The sequence below is a fragment of the Vombatus ursinus genome, unplaced genomic scaffold (genome assembly GCF_900497805.2).
Source record: "Vombatus ursinus unplaced genomic scaffold, bare-nosed wombat genome assembly UNPS02014818.1, whole genome shotgun sequence".
NCBI lineage: Eukaryota > Metazoa > Chordata > Mammalia > Diprotodontia > Vombatidae > Vombatus > Vombatus ursinus.
Genome location: NW_020954596.1, coordinates 35,338,204 through 35,358,696, shown reverse-complemented (window position 1 = coordinate 35,358,696; position 20,493 = coordinate 35,338,204). Strand labels below are relative to the sequence as shown.

General features: G+C 33.6%; 1 protein-coding gene across 1 annotated transcript in view; it reads right to left on the bottom strand.

Annotated features, from left to right (window-relative positions):
* The window catches only part of TBC1D19 (TBC1 domain family member 19), a 124,786-nt gene that overhangs the window by 46,286 nt on the left and 58,007 nt on the right, over positions 1-20,493 (bottom strand). The window contains exons 12-13 of the mRNA XM_027836350.1: positions 18,333-18,407; positions 11,445-11,507 (exon numbers count right to left, since the gene is read on the bottom strand). Of these exons, the coding sequence (XP_027692151.1) occupies positions 11,445-11,507; positions 18,333-18,407 (138 nt within the window). The remainder of the gene's footprint in view (positions 1-11,444; positions 11,508-18,332; positions 18,408-20,493) is intronic.

Sequence of the window (20,493 nt, the reverse complement as noted above, 5' to 3'; positions counted from 1 at the left end):
CCAATTAGCAGGGCCTTATTCACTTGGTATATATTTTGTATATATTGATATATATGTGCCTCTTATTTCATGCAATAGAACATAAGCTTCTTCAGGGGGAAGACTGTTTCATTTTTGTCTTTGTATCTCCAGCACTTGGCACAGTATCTGGCACCTAATAGTTGCATAATAAATGCTGATTGTATGAAGCTTACAACGATGACTCTGAGTTATCAAGGTTAAATTATGCTAAATGCTATTTAATGTGAATGAAATGTATGATACATTTTAGAAAGGCTGCCAAAATTTTCAAAATATCTGTGTATGTCATTGAAAGAATAAGCTTCAGTTATCTAAATAATTCACTTATGTTTAACAATTCATTCTGAATGATGCTGAATAAATGAGGCATTTATATTTGGGGATCATAAATTTAGAGCTGGAAGGGACCTTAGAAATCATCTAGTCCCACTTCCTCATTTTGCAAAATCGGAAATGTAGGCCTCTTTGGTATCTACTGACCCTCAACATAACACCTTATAAAATCCTAGACATATAGCAGGTTCTTAAAGAATGTTGAATTTAAATTAGTGTTTTGGAGAGCAAACATAAGGGAGGAAAGTGAAAAGATAAAAGCAAAAAAAAAAAAAAGAAATAGGAAACAAGAAATTAAATAGGATTAGATAAAAATGGAAACAAATAGTAGGCAAGAGACATGAAGATGTTCTCTCATAAAGAGAAAAGTGTCAAGCATTGGAAGTGTTGAATAACAGAAAGAAAAATTCCAAATAAATTGAACTATACAAACCTTGCAATTTGTGGCAAATTAATTTTAATTGCAACAGGTTTTTAAAAAATTGTCTTTGGGTAGCCTGGATGTTCCTGTTTCTTGAATAGCTACAATTTCTGTTGCAAATATACCGAAAGGAGGTAGGTTTCTGCAAACCAAAGTCTATTAGAATTACCCTGTCATAAGATATGGCAGAGCACTTCAGAACAATTTCTATGACAAACATCAACTTTTAAATTAGCAAAAGCATGGAAGAGGCAATAAGCAGGAACCAGAAGATGGGTTTTGTTTCTGATCTTGAAAGAAGAGGTAGAGACACTATTAGGCAGTGCCAGATGTGCAAATTAACCCAAATCAATGAACTTGGTGAAATTTTAGAAATCTAAATCATTGCTGAGTCTTTAGAAAATAACTTTTCCAGAGACGTCACTCATAGTAAGTATAAAACTATCTTTTGTTTAAATGACCTCTGATTTCATAGTATAGTTATTCCTCAAATTAAAAGTTATTTCCTTTAATCATAGGCTAAAGTACATATAAAGAAGTATATATCCAATTGCTACTAATGAAAAGATCAAAATATTGGGCATAATAAGTATCTAAAGAGTAAGATTTGGAAGAAAATTTGTTTAAAAAAAAGATTATGAAAAGTAATTCGGGGCTTTGGAGGCTAGGGAGTAGTCCAGGTTGTCAGGGAATCATACCCCATCCAGCTTGCTGGCCCCACCCAAGATCCTTGAGAGCAAAATCTGCCTTACTTTTTCTATTTGCATCCCTAGTGCTTAGAACAGTGCTTGGCATATGGTAAGCATTTAATAAATGCTTTTTCATTCATTCATTCAATTTATATCTTTCAGAAAATTTATATACATTTCTCATTTCTTACTAGTATTAATAGTGCCTTTCTCTATTCCCTCCCATCATTGCTAAAATCCTTGAACAATCTGTCAGTACTCAGTGGTGTTACATAATCATTAGTCATTCCCTTCCTGAACTTTTATAGAATCTATGCCACTCTCCAGAAACTGTTCTCAGATCACCAGTGACATCTTAATTGACAGCTTTTTTCAATGCTGTTGATTATTCTTTCTGCTGGATACTTGGTTTCAGACACATCATACTCTTGTACTACCTCTCTCAATGCTCTTTCATGTCCTTTGCTGGCTCTTCAACCTTTTTCTTACCAAAAGATCTGTCCTCAGTCTTCTCACCCGCTTATATTTCCTTTGGCATTCATGTTCACTTCTATGATGTGAACTACAACATCTATGTAAATGATTCCTAAATCTTTATTTGAGCTTCAAATTTCTTATCTCCTACCTCTTAGCCTGATATCTCTACCTCACTACTACCTCAGACTCAGCACCTCCCAAAATGACCTCATCATCTTTCCCTTCTAAATCTCATTTCCCTTTCCATTTGACTATCTCTGTCCACAGACGTATCATTTAGGAGATTCTCATGTTTGTGACCTTTCAGTTGTCCTTCCCTTACCAAGTTCTACTGGTTCCATCTTCCTGGCATCTCCACCCTTCACTTCCTCTTAATTCACATGGCAACCACCATAGACTAAGACCTCATTATGATATACAGTTTACAATAGCAAGAGACCTGATGGGTCTTCTTGTTTCCTCACTCCACTCATCAGTATATAATCCATTCCTCACACCACAGAGTAATTTTTTTCTTTTTACTTAGAGATCAAGTCATTGAGAGACAGAGTAGCCAAGTATTCTGTGGTCTGGATCTAATATCAGAAAGACAAAGGTACAAATTCTGTTTCAAACATTTAAAAATCATGGAGAAGTCAAGCAACTTTTCTCAGTCTTGGTCTTGATTTCCTCATCTGTAAAAAAGGGATAATAGTAACACATACCTCAAAGGACCAAATAAAACAATGTCTGTAAAATGGTTTGTAGACTTTACAGTGCCTATCATCTTCATGTCACTAATGTGCTCATAGGTCTTCAGTGAAGTCTTAATTACCCACTGAAAGAAGTTCAAACTGCTTGCCCAGAAATCTGATACCATGCTGCTTCTTTAACTTCATGCCATATCACCCTCTTCCACTGAGGGAGAGCTATGGGTATCACTCTCTTTGCTCTTATGCCTCCAGGTCTTTGTTCACATTGCTCCCTACAGCTGCAATGCATTCCCTTTCCTTTTCTTCACCTGGCTGAATTTCTTTCCAACCTGCTACCATATTCAAGAAGCTTTTCTTGATTTTCCTGAAGACTTCATCTAACACTTTATTTTGAAATTCTCTAATGAACTTATTAAACAATATCACTTATTATAGCATATGCCAACTGACTCTTGCCTAAATTTTGTACCTACCCAACTGGCTAGCACAGTGCTTTAAAAAGCACACAGTAGGTATTTAACAAATGTATTGCATTATAGTATTTCTAAGAGTGTTGTTAAGCTGAAGGAAAAGGAAGATATGTTACCTAGAGGGGCAACTCAGTGGTAAACCTAATCTGCCAGAACTTCTGTTGTCCCAAAGCCAAAGGAGCAGTGGGGAGGGGGGTCTAGGATGGTAATGGCAAAGTGGTAGTCCAAGACTGATGTATCAGGTACATTTGGGTGTGCCATATTCTGGCATGAATAGCAAGATTATTAATCATTGTCGTATTAAATAAAAGTCCAATTTCTTTATGTGTAAAGGTACAATTATAGCTCAACTATAAAAATTTGTAGAAAAAATGTTTGCCAGTAATATACATATCTATTTTTGTTGGATAAATGTTCTTTAATTATGTACTAAGTGAAGATTAGCCTTTAGTTGAATATTAATTGTTTACAGATAGCAATAATTTCCTTAATTTTTAACTGGCGCACTTCAGAATTATAAGACATTTAGTATGGGAACAGAAAATACTATACATACAGCATGAATACATTTAAAACTTCTCCATTTTGCTGAACAGTTAAAGAACTATATTTTCTTCAGTGAAATATGACATACTAATAGAAAGCAAAATTATTTAAGTAATAAATATCATATAAATAAGAAATGAAAAAATACCTAATTAACCTCTTTATTAGTACAGAACTACTTCTATATCTTTTATTTTCTAGCATTATTACCCAAACATATTTGGAAAATTTCAAAGGATTACTTGTCAGGAATGTTTCCCTGCTCTCTCCTTGTCCCCCAATACTCAGCACTATTTGTTGTTGTTATTGTTGCAAATTTCATAAAGTCTAGTGCTTTGGGTTAAACTGAATATTAACACTATTGATGGCAGTGTCAGTACTCCCACCTGCAAACTCAGGGGAATATTGGAAACAAAATCCAGAAACAAGAGACTTCTGCTGGTTCCTACTTCTTGCCTGATTTAGAAATTCGATCATCTCTTATCAATGCACCTGTAAGAAAGAAAAAGAGGCGCCAGACCTAGGATGCATTTGGACCTCCATCAGACTATGTTCATGGGCACTGAAATGCTCATGCTCACTGCCTGTCACATGCTGAAAAGCAATAGGAACAATGTGAGAAGACTTCTCCTGGGCACACAATAACTCCCACTGACACAAAACCCACTGCATTTCGGCTCTTCTGCGTTTATTCAGATTTTCTCAGGGCATCAATTGCCCGCAAAAGTAGTTTACAAACTTCAGGCAGCTTGTTAACTCTTACAGGTTATCAGAGCCACTTAGTTCCTGAGCAAGCATTTACTAGAAACCTGAAAATGCTAATGTATAATACATATAATAATTATATATACAGTAATATAATGTATAATATATAATGTAATAATGTAAAAACTACCTAGTTTGCTTATTGAATGAAGGGCACCAAGAGGATTTATCTGAACAAGTTTTAAAACTTAGCTTCAATTGAAAAACATCTGATGAAATTTTTTATGCCAGGTATATTGCTTATAAACAATAATGAAATAATATGACTAACTAAAACTCACACAGTGAACACTCAAACATTAAACAAAGGAAAAAATTAAATTAATTTGATAAAACACAATTATTTGATTATATTGAATATTTATCTTCTATACTTGAAGTATACACTTATATACTTTGAAGTATCTTCAATACTTCAAAAAGATCTGTGCTTTCAATGATGTTGGTATTCCTTCCACTAATAGAGCTCTTCATGCCACTACATATGGTTTCATTAGCCTTTGTGGCCAAAAGTTTGAACATGTATGGCCACATATTTTTGTCATGAGCCACTCAAGATTTAGAAGGATAGCTCCTCACATAGCAGTCAATATATTTATTTAAAATCTTAAATATCATATGACAGTTTATCTCACATGCTTAGTTTCCTTATCAGAAACAGAATATAATAAAATTATTAAATTTGTCAAAATGTTGACAAAAAGTAATGTTAAAAGGCATATATGACAGAATTACATATATATGCATATATATTGATAGAGATATCTAAAACTACACACTTTTGTAATATAAATGTAAAAAATAAGAAAAGTATCCAACTTTATCTCAGTCTGAGTGATGGACTGTGTTACTCCTACCTATGGATGGGACAAGAAACATTCTGAGTCAACATTTAATTTCATATACAGCTTGAACCATTAAAGTTCAGAGGGGTGATAAGGCCTACAGCATGATAAGGAAAAGCAAATACACCTCCATCATTATTGATAACTTGATATTCAGAATTATGCTGACAGGTATCACTTCTCAAGGGAAAACCTGTACATGGTAAATACAGGATTTCTTCTGTCATATCAGCTACATTAAATTTCAAACTAAAAAGAGTAGAAATCACATAATGGTAACACTAGGAATACGAAAACAGGGGCAGGGAGAGAGAGAGAGAGAGAGAGTCTTTGACCTAAAGGAGCTCACAGTCTAATGGAAGAAACAACATAAAACCAACTATGTACAAACAAAATATATAAGGATAAACTAGAGATAGTTTCAGATGGAAAACGCTAGCATTAAGGGACCTAGGAAAAGTTTCTTTCAGAAAGTGGGATTTTAGCCAAGGCTTGAAAGAAGCCAAAGAAGGAGGAGGCAGGGACAAGGAGAGAGAGTATTCCAGGAATGGGAGGACAAGAGGACAGGCCATGAAAATGCACTAAGTTGGGAGATTGAGCGGCCTGTAGGAGGAAGTATCACTGGCTCAGAGAGTATTGGACCAGTGTAAGAAGTCAGGAAATGTCAAAAGGAGATATGGTTATGAAGGACTTCAAAAACTGAACAGAAGCTTTTATATTTTATTCTAGAGGGAACATGGAGACAATGCAATGTACTGAATAGGAGAGTGATATGGTCAGAATATTACTTTAGGAAGATCAATTTGACAACTGAGTTTGGGGTGGATTAGAGTGGGGGAAAAGACTTGAGGCAGGGATACCAACCAGAAGTCTAGGTGTGAAATGAGGTCTGCAGTGGGGTAGTGGTAGCATCAGAGGAGAGAAGGGGTGGCTATTATGAGATGTAGCAAAGGTAGAATTGACAAGATTTGGCAACTGATCGGATATGTGGAGTGAAAGAGAATGATGAATCAAGAATAACATTTAAGTTACACTAGAAACACTTAACAAACATTGGTACAGATAAACCACTAGCTTTTTGTTTAAATTGTTAATTGTAATCCTCTTCTATCATGACTCAAAAAGGCTTATTTATGTGCTTTTTTCTACTTTCATAGTTACTACTCAACTACAAAACTCCTTGAAGGAAGAATCCTCTTATTTATCTTAGTATGCTGCATAGCTTAACATAGTGCTTTATAAACAATAGGTGTTTAATAAATATTGTCTTAATTAAAATAATATGAACTTGATAATCCTGGTGCTTCCAGACCTAAAGGGAAAGAGTTCGTCGACTTCAATGAAGAAGCTGAGCTGGGGACAGTAAAATATGCCATTACTGCTCACTGGACAACATTTAAATTTTTTAAAATTGACTCATTTATCAATTAACAAGTATTTGATAAAAGTTTACAACGTGCCTAGGTACTATGTTGGACTCTGGAGATACAATGATAAAAACCAAACAGTCCCTGCCCTTGAGGAGCTTCTATTGGGGGAGATAATATGTTTGATGTCAAAGAATTTTCCATTACCAAAATACTATTACTAATGTTGGCACAAGAAAATATTTCACGTTGATTAATTTTCATTAAATAGTAGATTTTTGAAGCTATATTACATGTTAATTTTATATGACATGTCACATTAGTTTATTTTTATTAATATTCAACTTATAAAACACCCTACCATATTTAGAAATAACCTTTCATAGAGACAAATGGTACCCAGTAAAATTATAATAAAACCACTGTAAATCAGCAGTTATCAGTTATTCTATTTTCAAGGACAGAATTTGCAAGCATTGAGAACTAAAGCCAGCAAAGATTAAATTATACAATCAAAAAAATAAGCCTAATGTACTTCCTTTAGATAAAAAAAAATTGCAACTACCTTGATATTAACTAAAAGATAAATGCCACCAAACATTATCACATAAAGTGTTAATCTTACCCTCAACGCTATAGGAAAAGATGTTCGCGTAATTCTATCTTTTCCTTGTTAATTGAAGGGAAAAAAACCATTTTGCTCTAGAGATGGTGTATATAGATCTTTTATGAGGGAAACATAATTATCTTATAAACATATAAAAATTGTTATGAAATCCACTTTGGCCTTGTTGATTTTTTGCAACTTGCATGCACAAACAGGCTGGTTCTTGGTTCATTTAGTTAGTAAACATTTATCATGTGCCTACTACCAGTGGTGCACTGTACTTTAGATCTTGGGGGAAGGGACAAAGAAGCCTATGGTCTATTAGGAAATAAAAGATTGTGTATACAAATAAAAGACTATGTACACAAATTATAATATGATAGGATAAAAAGCACAGTGACTGTGATGATAGAGTGATCACTTCTAGCTAGGGGAAAATTAGAAGTTTCATGTAGGAGATGGCATCTGAGCTGGGCCTTGATGAATGGGCAAGATTATCATCAGGTAGAATCATACAAGCAAATGCATGGAAATGGGAAAGAGTGTCCACAGAAAACTCCACCACGCAAAGTAGCTAAGGTACTATTGTATGATCTCACATCATGTGAATTGTTGACAAATATTAGCTACATCAGAAAAGTGTACAAAGTACAAATTCAGGAAAATTTCCTCTGTATAATATCTTCAGCAGAAATTTATTCTTGTTCTAAAGGGATAAAATCAGAAGAAATAAAATACACATATGAAGCAGTAGACAAACAAAAGCAGCTAAGAAGTAGGATCCTCAATTCTACCTAAACCAATTTACTTATTCAGTGCCACACCAATCAAACTACCAAAAAATCATTTTACAGAGCTAGAAAAATAATAATAAGATTCATTTGGAATAACAAAAGGTCCAGAATATCAACGGAACTAATGAAAAGAAATGCAGGGGAAGGTAGCCTAGCTGTTCCAGATCTTAAATTGTATTATAAAGTAGCAAACATCAAAACTACTTGGTACTGGCTAAGAAATAGAGTGGTGGATCAGTGAAATAGGTTAGGTATGCAAGACACAGTAGCCAATCACTATAGTAATCTACTATTTGATAAACCCAAAGACCCCAGCTTCTGAGATAAGAACTCACTATTTGACAAAAACTGCTGGGAAAACTGGAAAAGGGTATGGTAGAAACTAGGCATAGACCAAAATCTCACACCATATACCCAAACTGGTAGTTATTGATGTTCTCTTAATCGCCTTTCTTTCAGTAGTAATATAGTCTATCTTTTTTTTTCTAATCATTGGGTACCCCGAATCATTTGGAACCAGTCCCTCAATAACCTCAAAACTTTTGCCATCAGCAGGTATTTCTTCTGTGTATATACTTGGTTCAGCCAGTCTTTCTGTTTTTATCTTATTTAGAGTCATTTCTAATACATCACTTATCAAGTCAGACAGATGGAGAGTACAAATGAGGTAGTTCTTAAATAAAGTCAAAATGGGTTCATGATTTAGATATAAAGGGTGATATTATAAGCAAACTGGGAGAGCAAGGAATAGTTCACCTATCAGATTTATGGAGAACAGAAGAACTCATGACCAAACGGGAGATAGAGAACATTATGAAATACAAAATGGATAATTTCGATTACATTAAATTGAAAAGTTTTTGCAAAAACAAAGCCAATGCAACCAAGATTAGAAGGAAAGTAGAAAATTGGGAAAGAATTTGTACAAACAGTGTCTCTGAAAAAGGCTTCATTTCTAAAATATATAGAGAATTAAATCAAATTTATAAGAATACAAGTCATTCCCCAATTGATAAATGGTCAAAGGATATGAACAGGCAGTTCTCAGATAAAGAAATTAAAGCCATCTATAGTCATATGAAAAAATGCTCTAAATCACTATTGATTAGAGAAATGCAAATCAAAACAACTCTGAGGTACCACATCACACCTATCAGATTGGCTAACATGACAAAACAGGAAAATGATAAATGTCGGAGAAGATGTGGGAAAATTGGAACACTAATGCATTGTTGGTGGAGTTGTGAAATGATCCAACCATTTTGGAGAGCAATTTGGAACTATGTCCAAAGGACTATAAAAAATGTGCATACCCTTTGACTCAGCAATAGCACTTCTAGGGCTGTACCCCAAAGAGATCACAAAAATGGGAAAAGGACCCACATGTACAAAAATATTTATAGCAGCTCTTTTTGTGGTGGCAAAGAATTGGAAATTGAGGGAATGCCCATCAATTGGGGAATGGCTGAACAAGTTGTGGTATATGAATGCAATGGAATACTATTGTGCTATAAGAAATGATAAGCAGGCAGACTTCAGAAAAACATGGAAAGACTTGTATGGACTGATGCTGATTGAAGTGAGCAGAACCAGGACAACGCTGTACACAGTAACAGCCACATTGTGCAATGCTCACATTGATACACTTAGTCCTTCTCAGTAATGCAAGGATCTAAGACATCTCCAAAGGTCTCATGATGGAAAATGCTATCCACATCCAAAGAAAGAACTATGGAGTTTGAAAACAGATTGAAGCATACTATTTACTATTTTTTTTCTTCTGTTTTGTTTTGTTTTCTCTTTCTTGTGGCTCCTCCTATTGGTTCTAATTCTTCCTTACAACATCACTAATATGAAAATATGCTTAATAGGAATGTATATTTAGAGCCTATATCAGATTACACACTGTCTTGGGGAGGGAGGTGGGAAGAGAGAGGGAGAAAATTAAAAACTGAAAAGCTTATGGAAGTGACTGCTGAAAACTAAAAATAAATTAATTCAAAAAATAAAATAGTAGACATGAACAAGTTAAAAAAAAAACAAGTAGGATCCTATGATGAGTGATCACTAGTGCTAAGACATTTTTTGGTCACAGGAATGAAGTGCAAAGGAGCACAGCCATAAATGCTGTGAAGCACAGGTGAAATTAAGTTGTCATTAGAAAATAGCTTTTTCTATTTGAGAAATTGTAAATATTTCAAAAACATAAGCCTGGTAACTGATAATTATTGGGAAAGAAGAAATATTAACTTTAAGAGTGTTTTTTTTTCTTAACTGCTATTTATCTGTTATCAATATAGCCATGGAAACTCATTTATTTTCCCTTTATCTCATGAAGTAAATGGCTTCTTTACTTCTGATATCTGATGACACAAAGAAAAGGGTAATTGTTTTCAGACCTGAGAGATTACAACCAGTTATAAAGAAAAAGCATTGATTTTATATTAAAATTTTATGAGAAAATAAGCAGAAACAAAAGATTTTTATTTCTTTCTGAGGTTTTAAAAGGCATTCAATCTTATGCAGTCACATCTTAATTAAATAAAAATTGTTTCCAAGGTTTTTTTGCTTTATACCTGCAAATAATATTTACTTTTCAAATTTCAACTCCTGTAGTGTACTAGTAATTACATCTTTCTGAACTATTCAGATTAAGCATCATCTTCTTCTATCTTAAAAAAAAAAAAAACTCAAAGCCACCCCAAGCTGTAACTAATTTACATCTAATCACGCAAAAATTGCTACGTGTATTCTACATTACTTCCATGACATTTATGCTGACATCCCAATCAAATTCAATTTAGTAAATTTTCATGTGTAATCCACTTCTACTTTGAAAGAAAAAAACCAACCCATAATCTAGGTAATTCCACATAAAATTAGTTTCTCATTTATGATAAAATGACATTTCAGCAAAGATGGAAATGACCTAGAGATAACCAGTTACAATATCATTGCTTGCATAATCAAGTGGGAATGGTGTTTTGCAAGCATTTAAGGACATTTAGCTATTTGTTCTATTACTCAGTAAGGTAGTTTCATAAAGCAATGATTTCTTTGAAGAGGTTCTTCTAGTCATGAAATAAATGTTCCCTCTGAACTCTGACATTCATTTTAATCACTTGTACCTATAATAATGATTAACATGCTGCCAGTTTCTATCTCCAAGTTGTATTTTGTAATACAAAAAAAATCATCAAAAATACACTTGTTTGGAGACTTTTTTCTTCCAACTGGTCCCTTACTATGGGCAAAAAGTTAAACTTGTTCCAAATTGATAACATTTTATTTGATCATTAAAAAGCAAGGTTTGGATTTTAGCACTGAGAAATTTTAATGATAAATATCTCTTAAAGTGGCACAATTTAACTACTAATTGCACCTTGAAAAAGAAAGCATTGATTCTTTCTAACTTACCTGATACAAATAATCTTCAAATACAAAATAGTAATCATCATTGCTGGCTGTCAGCTTCACATCCTAGAATTAAAGACAGAATGTACTGAAAAGGTCATAGACCATTTATTTTTCTGAAAAGGAAAATCACACTATTAAAGCATCACCACTACTCTCTCTCTTTATATGGATGTATGGATGTATGTGTGTATATATACATATATATATACATATATATATATATATATACATATATATGAATAGTATCTATGATTTCATTCATTTAAAAAATTGCTAATGAGTTACTGGCCATGCAGGAAAGCATCTTCTCTACAATTTGTTGAAAAGTAAAATGCCCAAGTCACACAGTAATGGGGCATAGAAGATAAAATTGGAATCCAAGTATTCTAGAATCTGAAGTAGGCTCTCCATCTGCTGTGCAAAGACTGCCTCTCATAACAGTACATAAATATATTTAAATATTATGAAAATTTCACTTACCTTCAGCATTTTTTATAGACACACAAAATTACTCAGAATCGCAAAATCTCAGGGTCGTCTGGAATAATCAATTTGTACTTTGATCTCCTCTACAATATCCCCAACAAGCCAATTTTTGGAGACCTTAAATAAAGGGGAACCTAAGGCAGCCCATTCCCCTTATGAAAAGGTCTGATTGTCAAAGTTTTTTCTTATGTTAAGGCAAAACTATCTTGTTAATTTCTATCTAGTTCCGCCTTCTTGAACTAGGTAGAACAATTCCTCTTTTAGTTCAGCAATGTCTGTCCAGTACACGTGAAATAGTTTAATCAGCTGTCCATCCAACTAGCATACGATAATTTAGATTACAAGCATTCTTCTTTATAGAATGAAAAGTTTAGAGTGGTTGTAGATCTTACTTAAGAAGTTCTGTAGTATTCTAGGGCCTGATGCAAACAACATGATGCCACCTAAAATTAAGAGGAAATGGAAGACTTCATCATCTGTACTGTGAATAGTGAAAACAAATACTGATAAATGTACTTGAAGGCCTAATCAATTTAGTTTCTATTCCACAGTATGAGATGTAATTCCCCATTCCTGTCAGAAGCTTTACTCATGTTTCAGAAAAATTTACGTAAGATAGATGTCATAACTTGCTGATGTAAAATATTCCATTAATCAGATGCTTCATAACATCTCAGCCAATAAATGAAAAGAATGTCTGTTGCTTAAGATTGTATAAACAGATTAGTTCCTTAATTTCTGACTATCAGTTCCCTATTTTCAACCAAGACCAATCAGAAATTGACAATGCCCATGACTTTTAAATTTTTGTTCTTCTTTTATGTTCCTCCTTACTGACTATAAGCTTTGTTAGTCACCATTCAGCATCCTTGGTTTCTGAGGAGCCTTAGATCTCATTTACTGGCAATTGCTAGCCTTGCTAATAAATTGATAGGAATGGATTTTATTGCCTTAGATTTTGATTGATTTCAAACATGATAATATGGGATTTCTCTTCCACCTGGCCATGGAACATCTTTCATAGTAATGGCAAACACCTTTATTAAGTATGGTCTCTGTCTAACGTCATGTTCAATATTGAAGATCAAATAAATATCAGAAGATACTTGATTATATTGCCCTGGAATCAGAGGAACAACAAAGTTATCCCTATGGTTTTACCTATTGAGGAATTCAGTTTGATATATAGCCATACTAACATATTCATGGAAAACAACTTAATGGAAGATAATGTTTAATGCTGAATTTTTTTCTAATGAATTAAATTATTTTTTAATGCTCAACAAAGTGAGATCTTCTATGTTCTGAAATTTTGTCACTTGCATTACTCTAAAGAGATGGTCATTGTAAAAACTTGATCATTTCCTTCTCATGTTTTCATCAAGGATATCCCTCAATGTGATCTACATGTGAAGATCATTCTCACAAACATCCTATAGAGATGAGACAGTGGGCATATGAGTTGGTAGTTATTGATGTTCTCTTAATCACCTTTCTTTCAGTAGTAATATAGTCTATGATTTTTTTTCTAATCATTGAGTACCCCTAATCATTTGGAACTAGTCCCTCAATAGCCTCAAAACTGTTGCCATCAGCATGTATTTCTTCTGTGTATATATTGGTTCAGTCAGTCTTTCTGTTTTTATCTTATTTAGAGTCATTGCTAATACATCACTTATCAAGTCAGACAGATGGAGAGTACAAATGTGGTAGTTCCTATGTCACTGATGAAGAAAATAGTTTACTATAACAAAGCAAACAGATATGTTCCATTTCTCATTTATTTGTTGTCTTTCTCCCAATTTCATCTTCAAATGTTCTTTGCATGGAATGGTTTAATTGTATGTTATGACAATTTTTCTGATATCTAATTTTTATCTATGATGCTTCTTGATGCCTCATAAGTGATAGTGCACATAATCTATATTCCTTCTATACATAATCTATACATAAACTATACTCCTTCAAAAGATGTCATGAATATGTTTATGTTCTAAACTGATGTTGTCCTTAGCTGCCATGTCTCTCTACCTAGCAAAAATATCAAGCACTTGCAGGTTGAGATAGTTTTCTTGAATCTAAGATTTACTCACTGACAATGGACCATTCATTTAATCTCTCAACATGTTTCTTTATCTAAAATCAGGAAAATAATTTTTGTAGAGAGAAACAATATGGTATAGTGGCTATTCTGTATTTATTTGTATTCTTTTTATAGATATTCCGTATCTACTTATACACCTATTTATCAGCTCTATTAGGTTGTGAGTTATTTCTGGGCAGGCATTATTTCGTTCATTGTATTTGTATCACCAGTATCTCACGATGACTGACTGAGAGCTGTACTTAAGAGTTGGAAAGATGTGGATTCAAATCCAGTCTTTGATACATGTTGGCTATATGACACTGGGCATGTCACTTAACTTTTCAATGATAATTCTCTAAGCCTATAAATTGAGCAGAGCAGTTACTAATCTGCAAAGTTAGAGGGGGTTGCCTTTCTGACAGTTCTCCATACAAACTAAATCACAGATCCAGACATATTAGTCAGGTACTCACTCTTCTCAACACCCGGCACATAGTGGGGTACTTAAACACTATACACACATTTATCTTTAATACTTGTGTCATAAGATCATTGTGCAGCTCAAATGAGATAATGAAAAAGTGCTTTGCAAATCTTAAAATACTATATAAATTTCAATTATTAATATTATATCTTTCTCATTTTTATAAGGTTTGATAGAAATATTTTGAGACCATTAAATAGGCAAATAAAATAACTTTTTGTAGTTGAAGAAAAATATTAGGATATAAGCTCATATAAGCAGGCTATTGAAAACATCCAGATAAAGACAAAAGGGACGATATCTATCTCATCCTGTTTCTATATGGTTTTGATCTCTTCTGCTAGGTCTGTGTATTATGAAAGATTTTTGTATCATGTTGCCTGGAGATTATAAGTATTTGATTTGGCAATATATATTAAAAATGTTCTTAATTTTTTTTAATCAGTGTTATGTTTGGACAATTGTAGGCAATATCCTGTTTGTAAAGATGGACTGAGTTTTCCAGCTTGATTTTATGAGGTCTATTTGTAGTATGGAAATTTGTCATCTCTCAGTCCATGAAAGAGAGAGAACTTCTGATGCATAATTCTAGTCAACAGGCAGATCTTGACATTCAGTAAGCCACTAAATGTTTACAGCCTAAAGTGACATGTTACACAGTTTTAAACATTTCCATGGCATTGATCCCTACTAATTCTAGGCTCCTTAAAGATAGTGCTTCTGTAGTTTTTGGTAGCAATGATCTGGTCCTAAATTGCTATCCCACAAATCCACATGACTCAAACAATTGTTTGGTGCTTACTTGTCAGCATATTGTTAGCTGAGTTCATGTGGATGTTATTCATGGAGGGCCTTTTGATTCCATTCTTGGATCTTTGACACTTCATAGGATCCATTCAGAAGTCATCCACTTTTGGTTACTTCTGATATATCCAAAGGTATATACTTTTAAAAAGCCTTTTCTACTGCTTGACGAAGTGCTTGCTTGTTTCAACCTATTTCTGTATGTTTTTTTTACCTATTTGTGATATGTTCTAAGAATGTCTATCAATTTCCTACATCCTTTTTGTTAAGCAAGCATCACGATTTCTATAGAGCAAATCAGATATCTGTAAAGCACTTACTATGATGCCTGACACACTGTGAGTGCTCAATAATTATCAAATCAATTGTGTTGTTCTGTAATGCTTGTGACTTGTTGGCATAAGGTTTTTGCTTCTTAGCCAATATATTGGAGTTTTTGGGAAATTTTTTAAAAGTCATACCAGGTATGAATTCTTTGAATAAAAAAAATAAAAATACAATCGGCTATTTGTCATTGTTGTGCTCAAATTGTGGTAGTAGATATGTGACGCTTTTTAAAAGAAAGATGGAATCAAGTTTACATCCTGGAGGGAGCTCGTGAAATATCACTATCTCCCAGTAACCTAGGACTGTAATCTAGGTATTGTCCTGAATGCCTCTTAACATTTAAGAGTTTGCAAAGCACTTTATAAATAGTTCATTTTATCCTGGAATGTAGATACTATTGTTATCCTTATTTTACAGATGTGAAATCAGTAAAAAATAGTGATGGTCACCACAGTATTTTTCCTTTTTTTTCTTTCCATTTCATATTTTTTTCCATTTCCATTTTTCTTTCTATTTCCTATTTTTTTCCAAACCCATAGCATGTTTAGTTAGGTTAGATTAGAGTTGTAATTGTATGCTGCATCTTCTCATCTTTATCTTTTCTTCTAATTAGGAATTGATACTGATTTTTGCTCAAAGAAGTCAATGCCTGACAGCACACAGCTTATCTGGACAGGAGTCCTTTCAAAATAACTAGTTGTTTCCTATCTTTTAAGAAAAAGTCAATTCCATTTAGACTAATGTTTGCTATGCCCAGGATCTATCAAGTCTATACTTAAAGTCTCCATAGATGTCTTTTTTCCTTATGCACTTTGTGAATACGACAAGAGGAGATGATCAAGGATTTCATGAGAAGCAATGACACTCAGTGGATACCTGGTTGCAAACACTTCTTCAGACACCTACTGGGACCATGGACAACTCATGTAGCCTCTGAGTCTTGGTTTTCTCAGTATTTATGAAGAATTGCTGCTGCTGCTGCTGCTGCTGCTGCTGCTACTACTACTACTACTGACTACTACTACTTGCATTACCTATCTCCCAAGGCTGTTATGAAGGAGGTACTTTGCAAACCTAAAAGTGCTGTACAAATGTGATTTGCTACCACTATTTTAATCATCCAGCCTCATAGAAAAATCATTTCTTTTAGTTTATCCAGAATGAACCACAGACCATAATACCCCAAAAGTCTATAATTTACCTTTCTTTCAATATATGAGTACATGTTAATATGCCCAGCTGGTTGCAATTGTATCTTTGAATCTCATCTTCCCATTAGATAGAAAACTCTTTGTAGACAGAGAATCAGTATTTCCTAGCCACAAAATTTAAGTAGTAGTTGGAAGAAAAAAAATTTAAATTAAAAACTGCTTTATTCAAAGAGAATAAAAAGTAGTTCCAATAAAAATCAGGTGGCAAACATAAAGTAAATGCAATATTCTGACTGTTATTGGTCCCTTCGCTGTTTAACAATTTCAACAATAACTTGAATGAAAACATAGATGGTTTTTTGTGAGCTGAAAGCACAGAATGATTCAACAGTTACATGGCTCCCCAAAAATCTAAAGCAATTTCAATTTGCACTAAAAGAAGTAATATTTATGACTTGGGAGTTAATAGCCATGAGGGTCTTCTCCGGTTAGATCATATCTGGAGTATTATGTTTAGTTTGGGCACTGCTTTTTAGGAAGGGTGTTGATAAGCAGGAGAGGTTCTAATTGATAGAGCAAGTAAGCATTTATTAAGTGTCTACTATGTACTAAGAATTATGCCAGGTGCTGGGAATACAAGTACAAAGAATGAAACAATCCCCACTCCCAAGTAGTTTAGATTCTAATGGGAGAGTTATACAGATACTGATATAGCATACAGAGAAAGTGAATATATAAATATTTACAAAGTAGTGAAATAAAAAAGGCACTAGGGTAGATAAGGAAAAGTTTACTGTTCACTGTAAACCAGTGGACAGTGAACAGAACTGTGAAGGGTGCTGAAGTTATAGCATATGTGGGGTGTTCATTTATTCTGCAGAAGAGAACAACTAGGGAGACTTGATAGTTTTTCCCAAGTATTTGAAGGTCTGTCATGTGGGAAGATAGATTACACTAATCCTGCCTGACCTCACAGGAGGAAACTAGGAGCCATACGTGAAAGTTACAAAAAGATGATTTAAAATTGATGTAAAGAAATACTGCCAAACAAGGTTTGCACAAAAGTGGAACAGGCTGGAAGGTGAAGGATTCTCTAACCCTGGACCTCTTCAAGGTTCATTTGTCAAGTATATGACAGGTGATATTTTTATTCATGTATGGGATAGACTCCACAGCTTCTAAACTATCTTCCAACACTGATATTCTGCAATTCTTTTTCCTTTTTTGTTGTTTGCATTAGTAGATAATTCCTAAATGAACTTGCAATGTCAAATATTTATTATCATTCTCTAAACTTGATGCTATAGAGAGACCAGTAGGAAGAAGTGATAGTTTCAAATGGAATGGATGTGCTGGTAAACAATGGAACATATGTATATTTTTCAGGGCAAGCCAACCAAAACTTTAACGATTTTTCAAAAGGTTTTATAAGATTGATCTAACTCATAGCATGCTAGTATAGGTCATATGTTCTGTGAATCTTCAATAATAAATATTTAATGGTACTAATGAAATAAGAAATAAAATTACTCACTACTACATTTACTTACCTTATAAATGAGGCTATCCACTAAAAGGTCATGCTGAATCACATTAGATTTGAGCTGTTCATAATACAATAGATCCTAAAATAAAAGAACAACTTTGAAATCCAAACAATCCTGTTATAAGCAGAATCAAACCCTCTTATAAAACATAAAAATTTAAATAACTATTTATTCAAGCATCTTACCAAGGAAGAAAAACAATCTACTCTGCTAACTTTGAAGTATTATTATATATCTACTTACTTATATACAAATTATATTCTCCCAGTTGAACATAAATTCTTTGAGGGCAGGAACAATTTTTATTTTTTACTTCGCATGCCTAACACAGAGCCTTGCACAGAGATACTTAAATGCTTGTTGCTTTTAACTATTTAATATGAACAAATATTACAAATCAAGCAAAAAACAAAAAAGAACAAATTTTTCAAATTTGTTCTTCAGGGATTACGGTATCTAGTCACTTCCTAGGGTGGAAATTTTTAACGAAGGACATTTATAGAACCCTTCTGAAGCACAATTCTTAGTTGAGATCTGAGGTTTACAACCATTGATACTGAAGAAAACAAGAGCTTATGTTTTACAAGCCCTAACCTAAGAAACACAAAATAGGATAAAGGATAGGACCTGGGAGGCGACCTTGTGGTCTCCACCAGGACCCTGCTTCAAGGACTACGTGGTAGTCTACCCTACGCATGCTCACATTGGGATGCCCTTGATAGGAACTCCAGGTTTACTTTGAAGTCAAATGATGGACTGATTTTAATGGAAAGATTATTTTACAGTAGTATGTGAGATACTGATCAACTCCAGTGTCTAAAATTATTCCTTCTAACCTAGAATACAGCAATTAAGAGAAATGTAGTCCCCTCTGAATGTTAAAATGCTTTCCCCACAGCCTACCACAGCTGCTCATGAAATACAGCTCAGACGCTGGAGACAAATACAGGGCTAAGCACCCTGGAAAGGAACCAAAGAACAGTTGTGCCTAGTAGGTACTCCATAAACCAGCATCCTCTATCATCTGATTCCAAGCAGAATCAGATCTTCAGGAGAAGATTAGGAAGAAGGAAGTTAGAATATTCTATTTTCAAATCTCATTAAAAATCTTTTATTCATGTTTCTTAAATCACCTCCAACTATGATAGACCCACATTTAACTAAATTAAAAATCTAGTGCTTTTCTACTACTCACCTCCCCCCTATTTCTTACCTAAGTTATTTTACTTTAAAAAAGTGCATTGGGATATAATTCACATGGAAATCATTTCTAAGATATGAAAAATCTACTATTTAAGAAAAGAAACAGTACAAAGAATCTCTGTATTCTTCATAGACAGGATAAGAAAAATACAGTGGCAAAATGGGGGGAATATTGTTTTTTAATAAAGAGAAATAGCATGAAAGATTATTAAGTAGACTAATGAGTAACAGGACAACTGGAGTCACAGATATAGAAATATAAGAACTTTCATGAATAAATATTGAAGAATAAATATTGAAGAGTAATATAAAAATTAAATCCAACCAATAAAAGTAACTCAGGGTGCTTCTAAAACAAGGAATCTGAACCTAGGTCTATGAATTTGGTTGCTATTTTTTTTACACTTTGATCAATGTATTTCAATATAATTGGTTTCCTTTGTAATTCTATGTATTTTATTTCACACATTTAAAAGCTTTATTCTGAGAAGGGGTCCATAGCCTTCATCAGACTGCCAAAGGGGCCATGACACAAAAAGAATTAAGAATACCTGCTCTAGAACAAACTTTTACTAAAAAAAGAGGTTATGAAATAATCCTCAGGTTGCTAAGGACAAAAAAATGAGAATAATTTTACTTGTTTCAACAAATATTCATCGTGCTCAGTGTTATGTAGTCTACATAGATTAAAAAAAAAAGTTTCTGCTCTCAAGGAGTCTATGATCTAATAGGGAGATTTGGGGGAGAGAAGCATAATTTGAAATGCCTTCTCCAAAAGCAACCATTCTACAATTTATGGTACTAGAGAGTTTCTTAGGGGCACTAAGAACTTAAATGATTTGCTCAGGGTCACACAGGACATGGAAATGTAAAGAGAGTTCTCTATCAATCATGATACATTGCCTCTCACAGGGGAGATGTATAATATTTTATATTTGAAATATTTTTAAAATATAAAAAA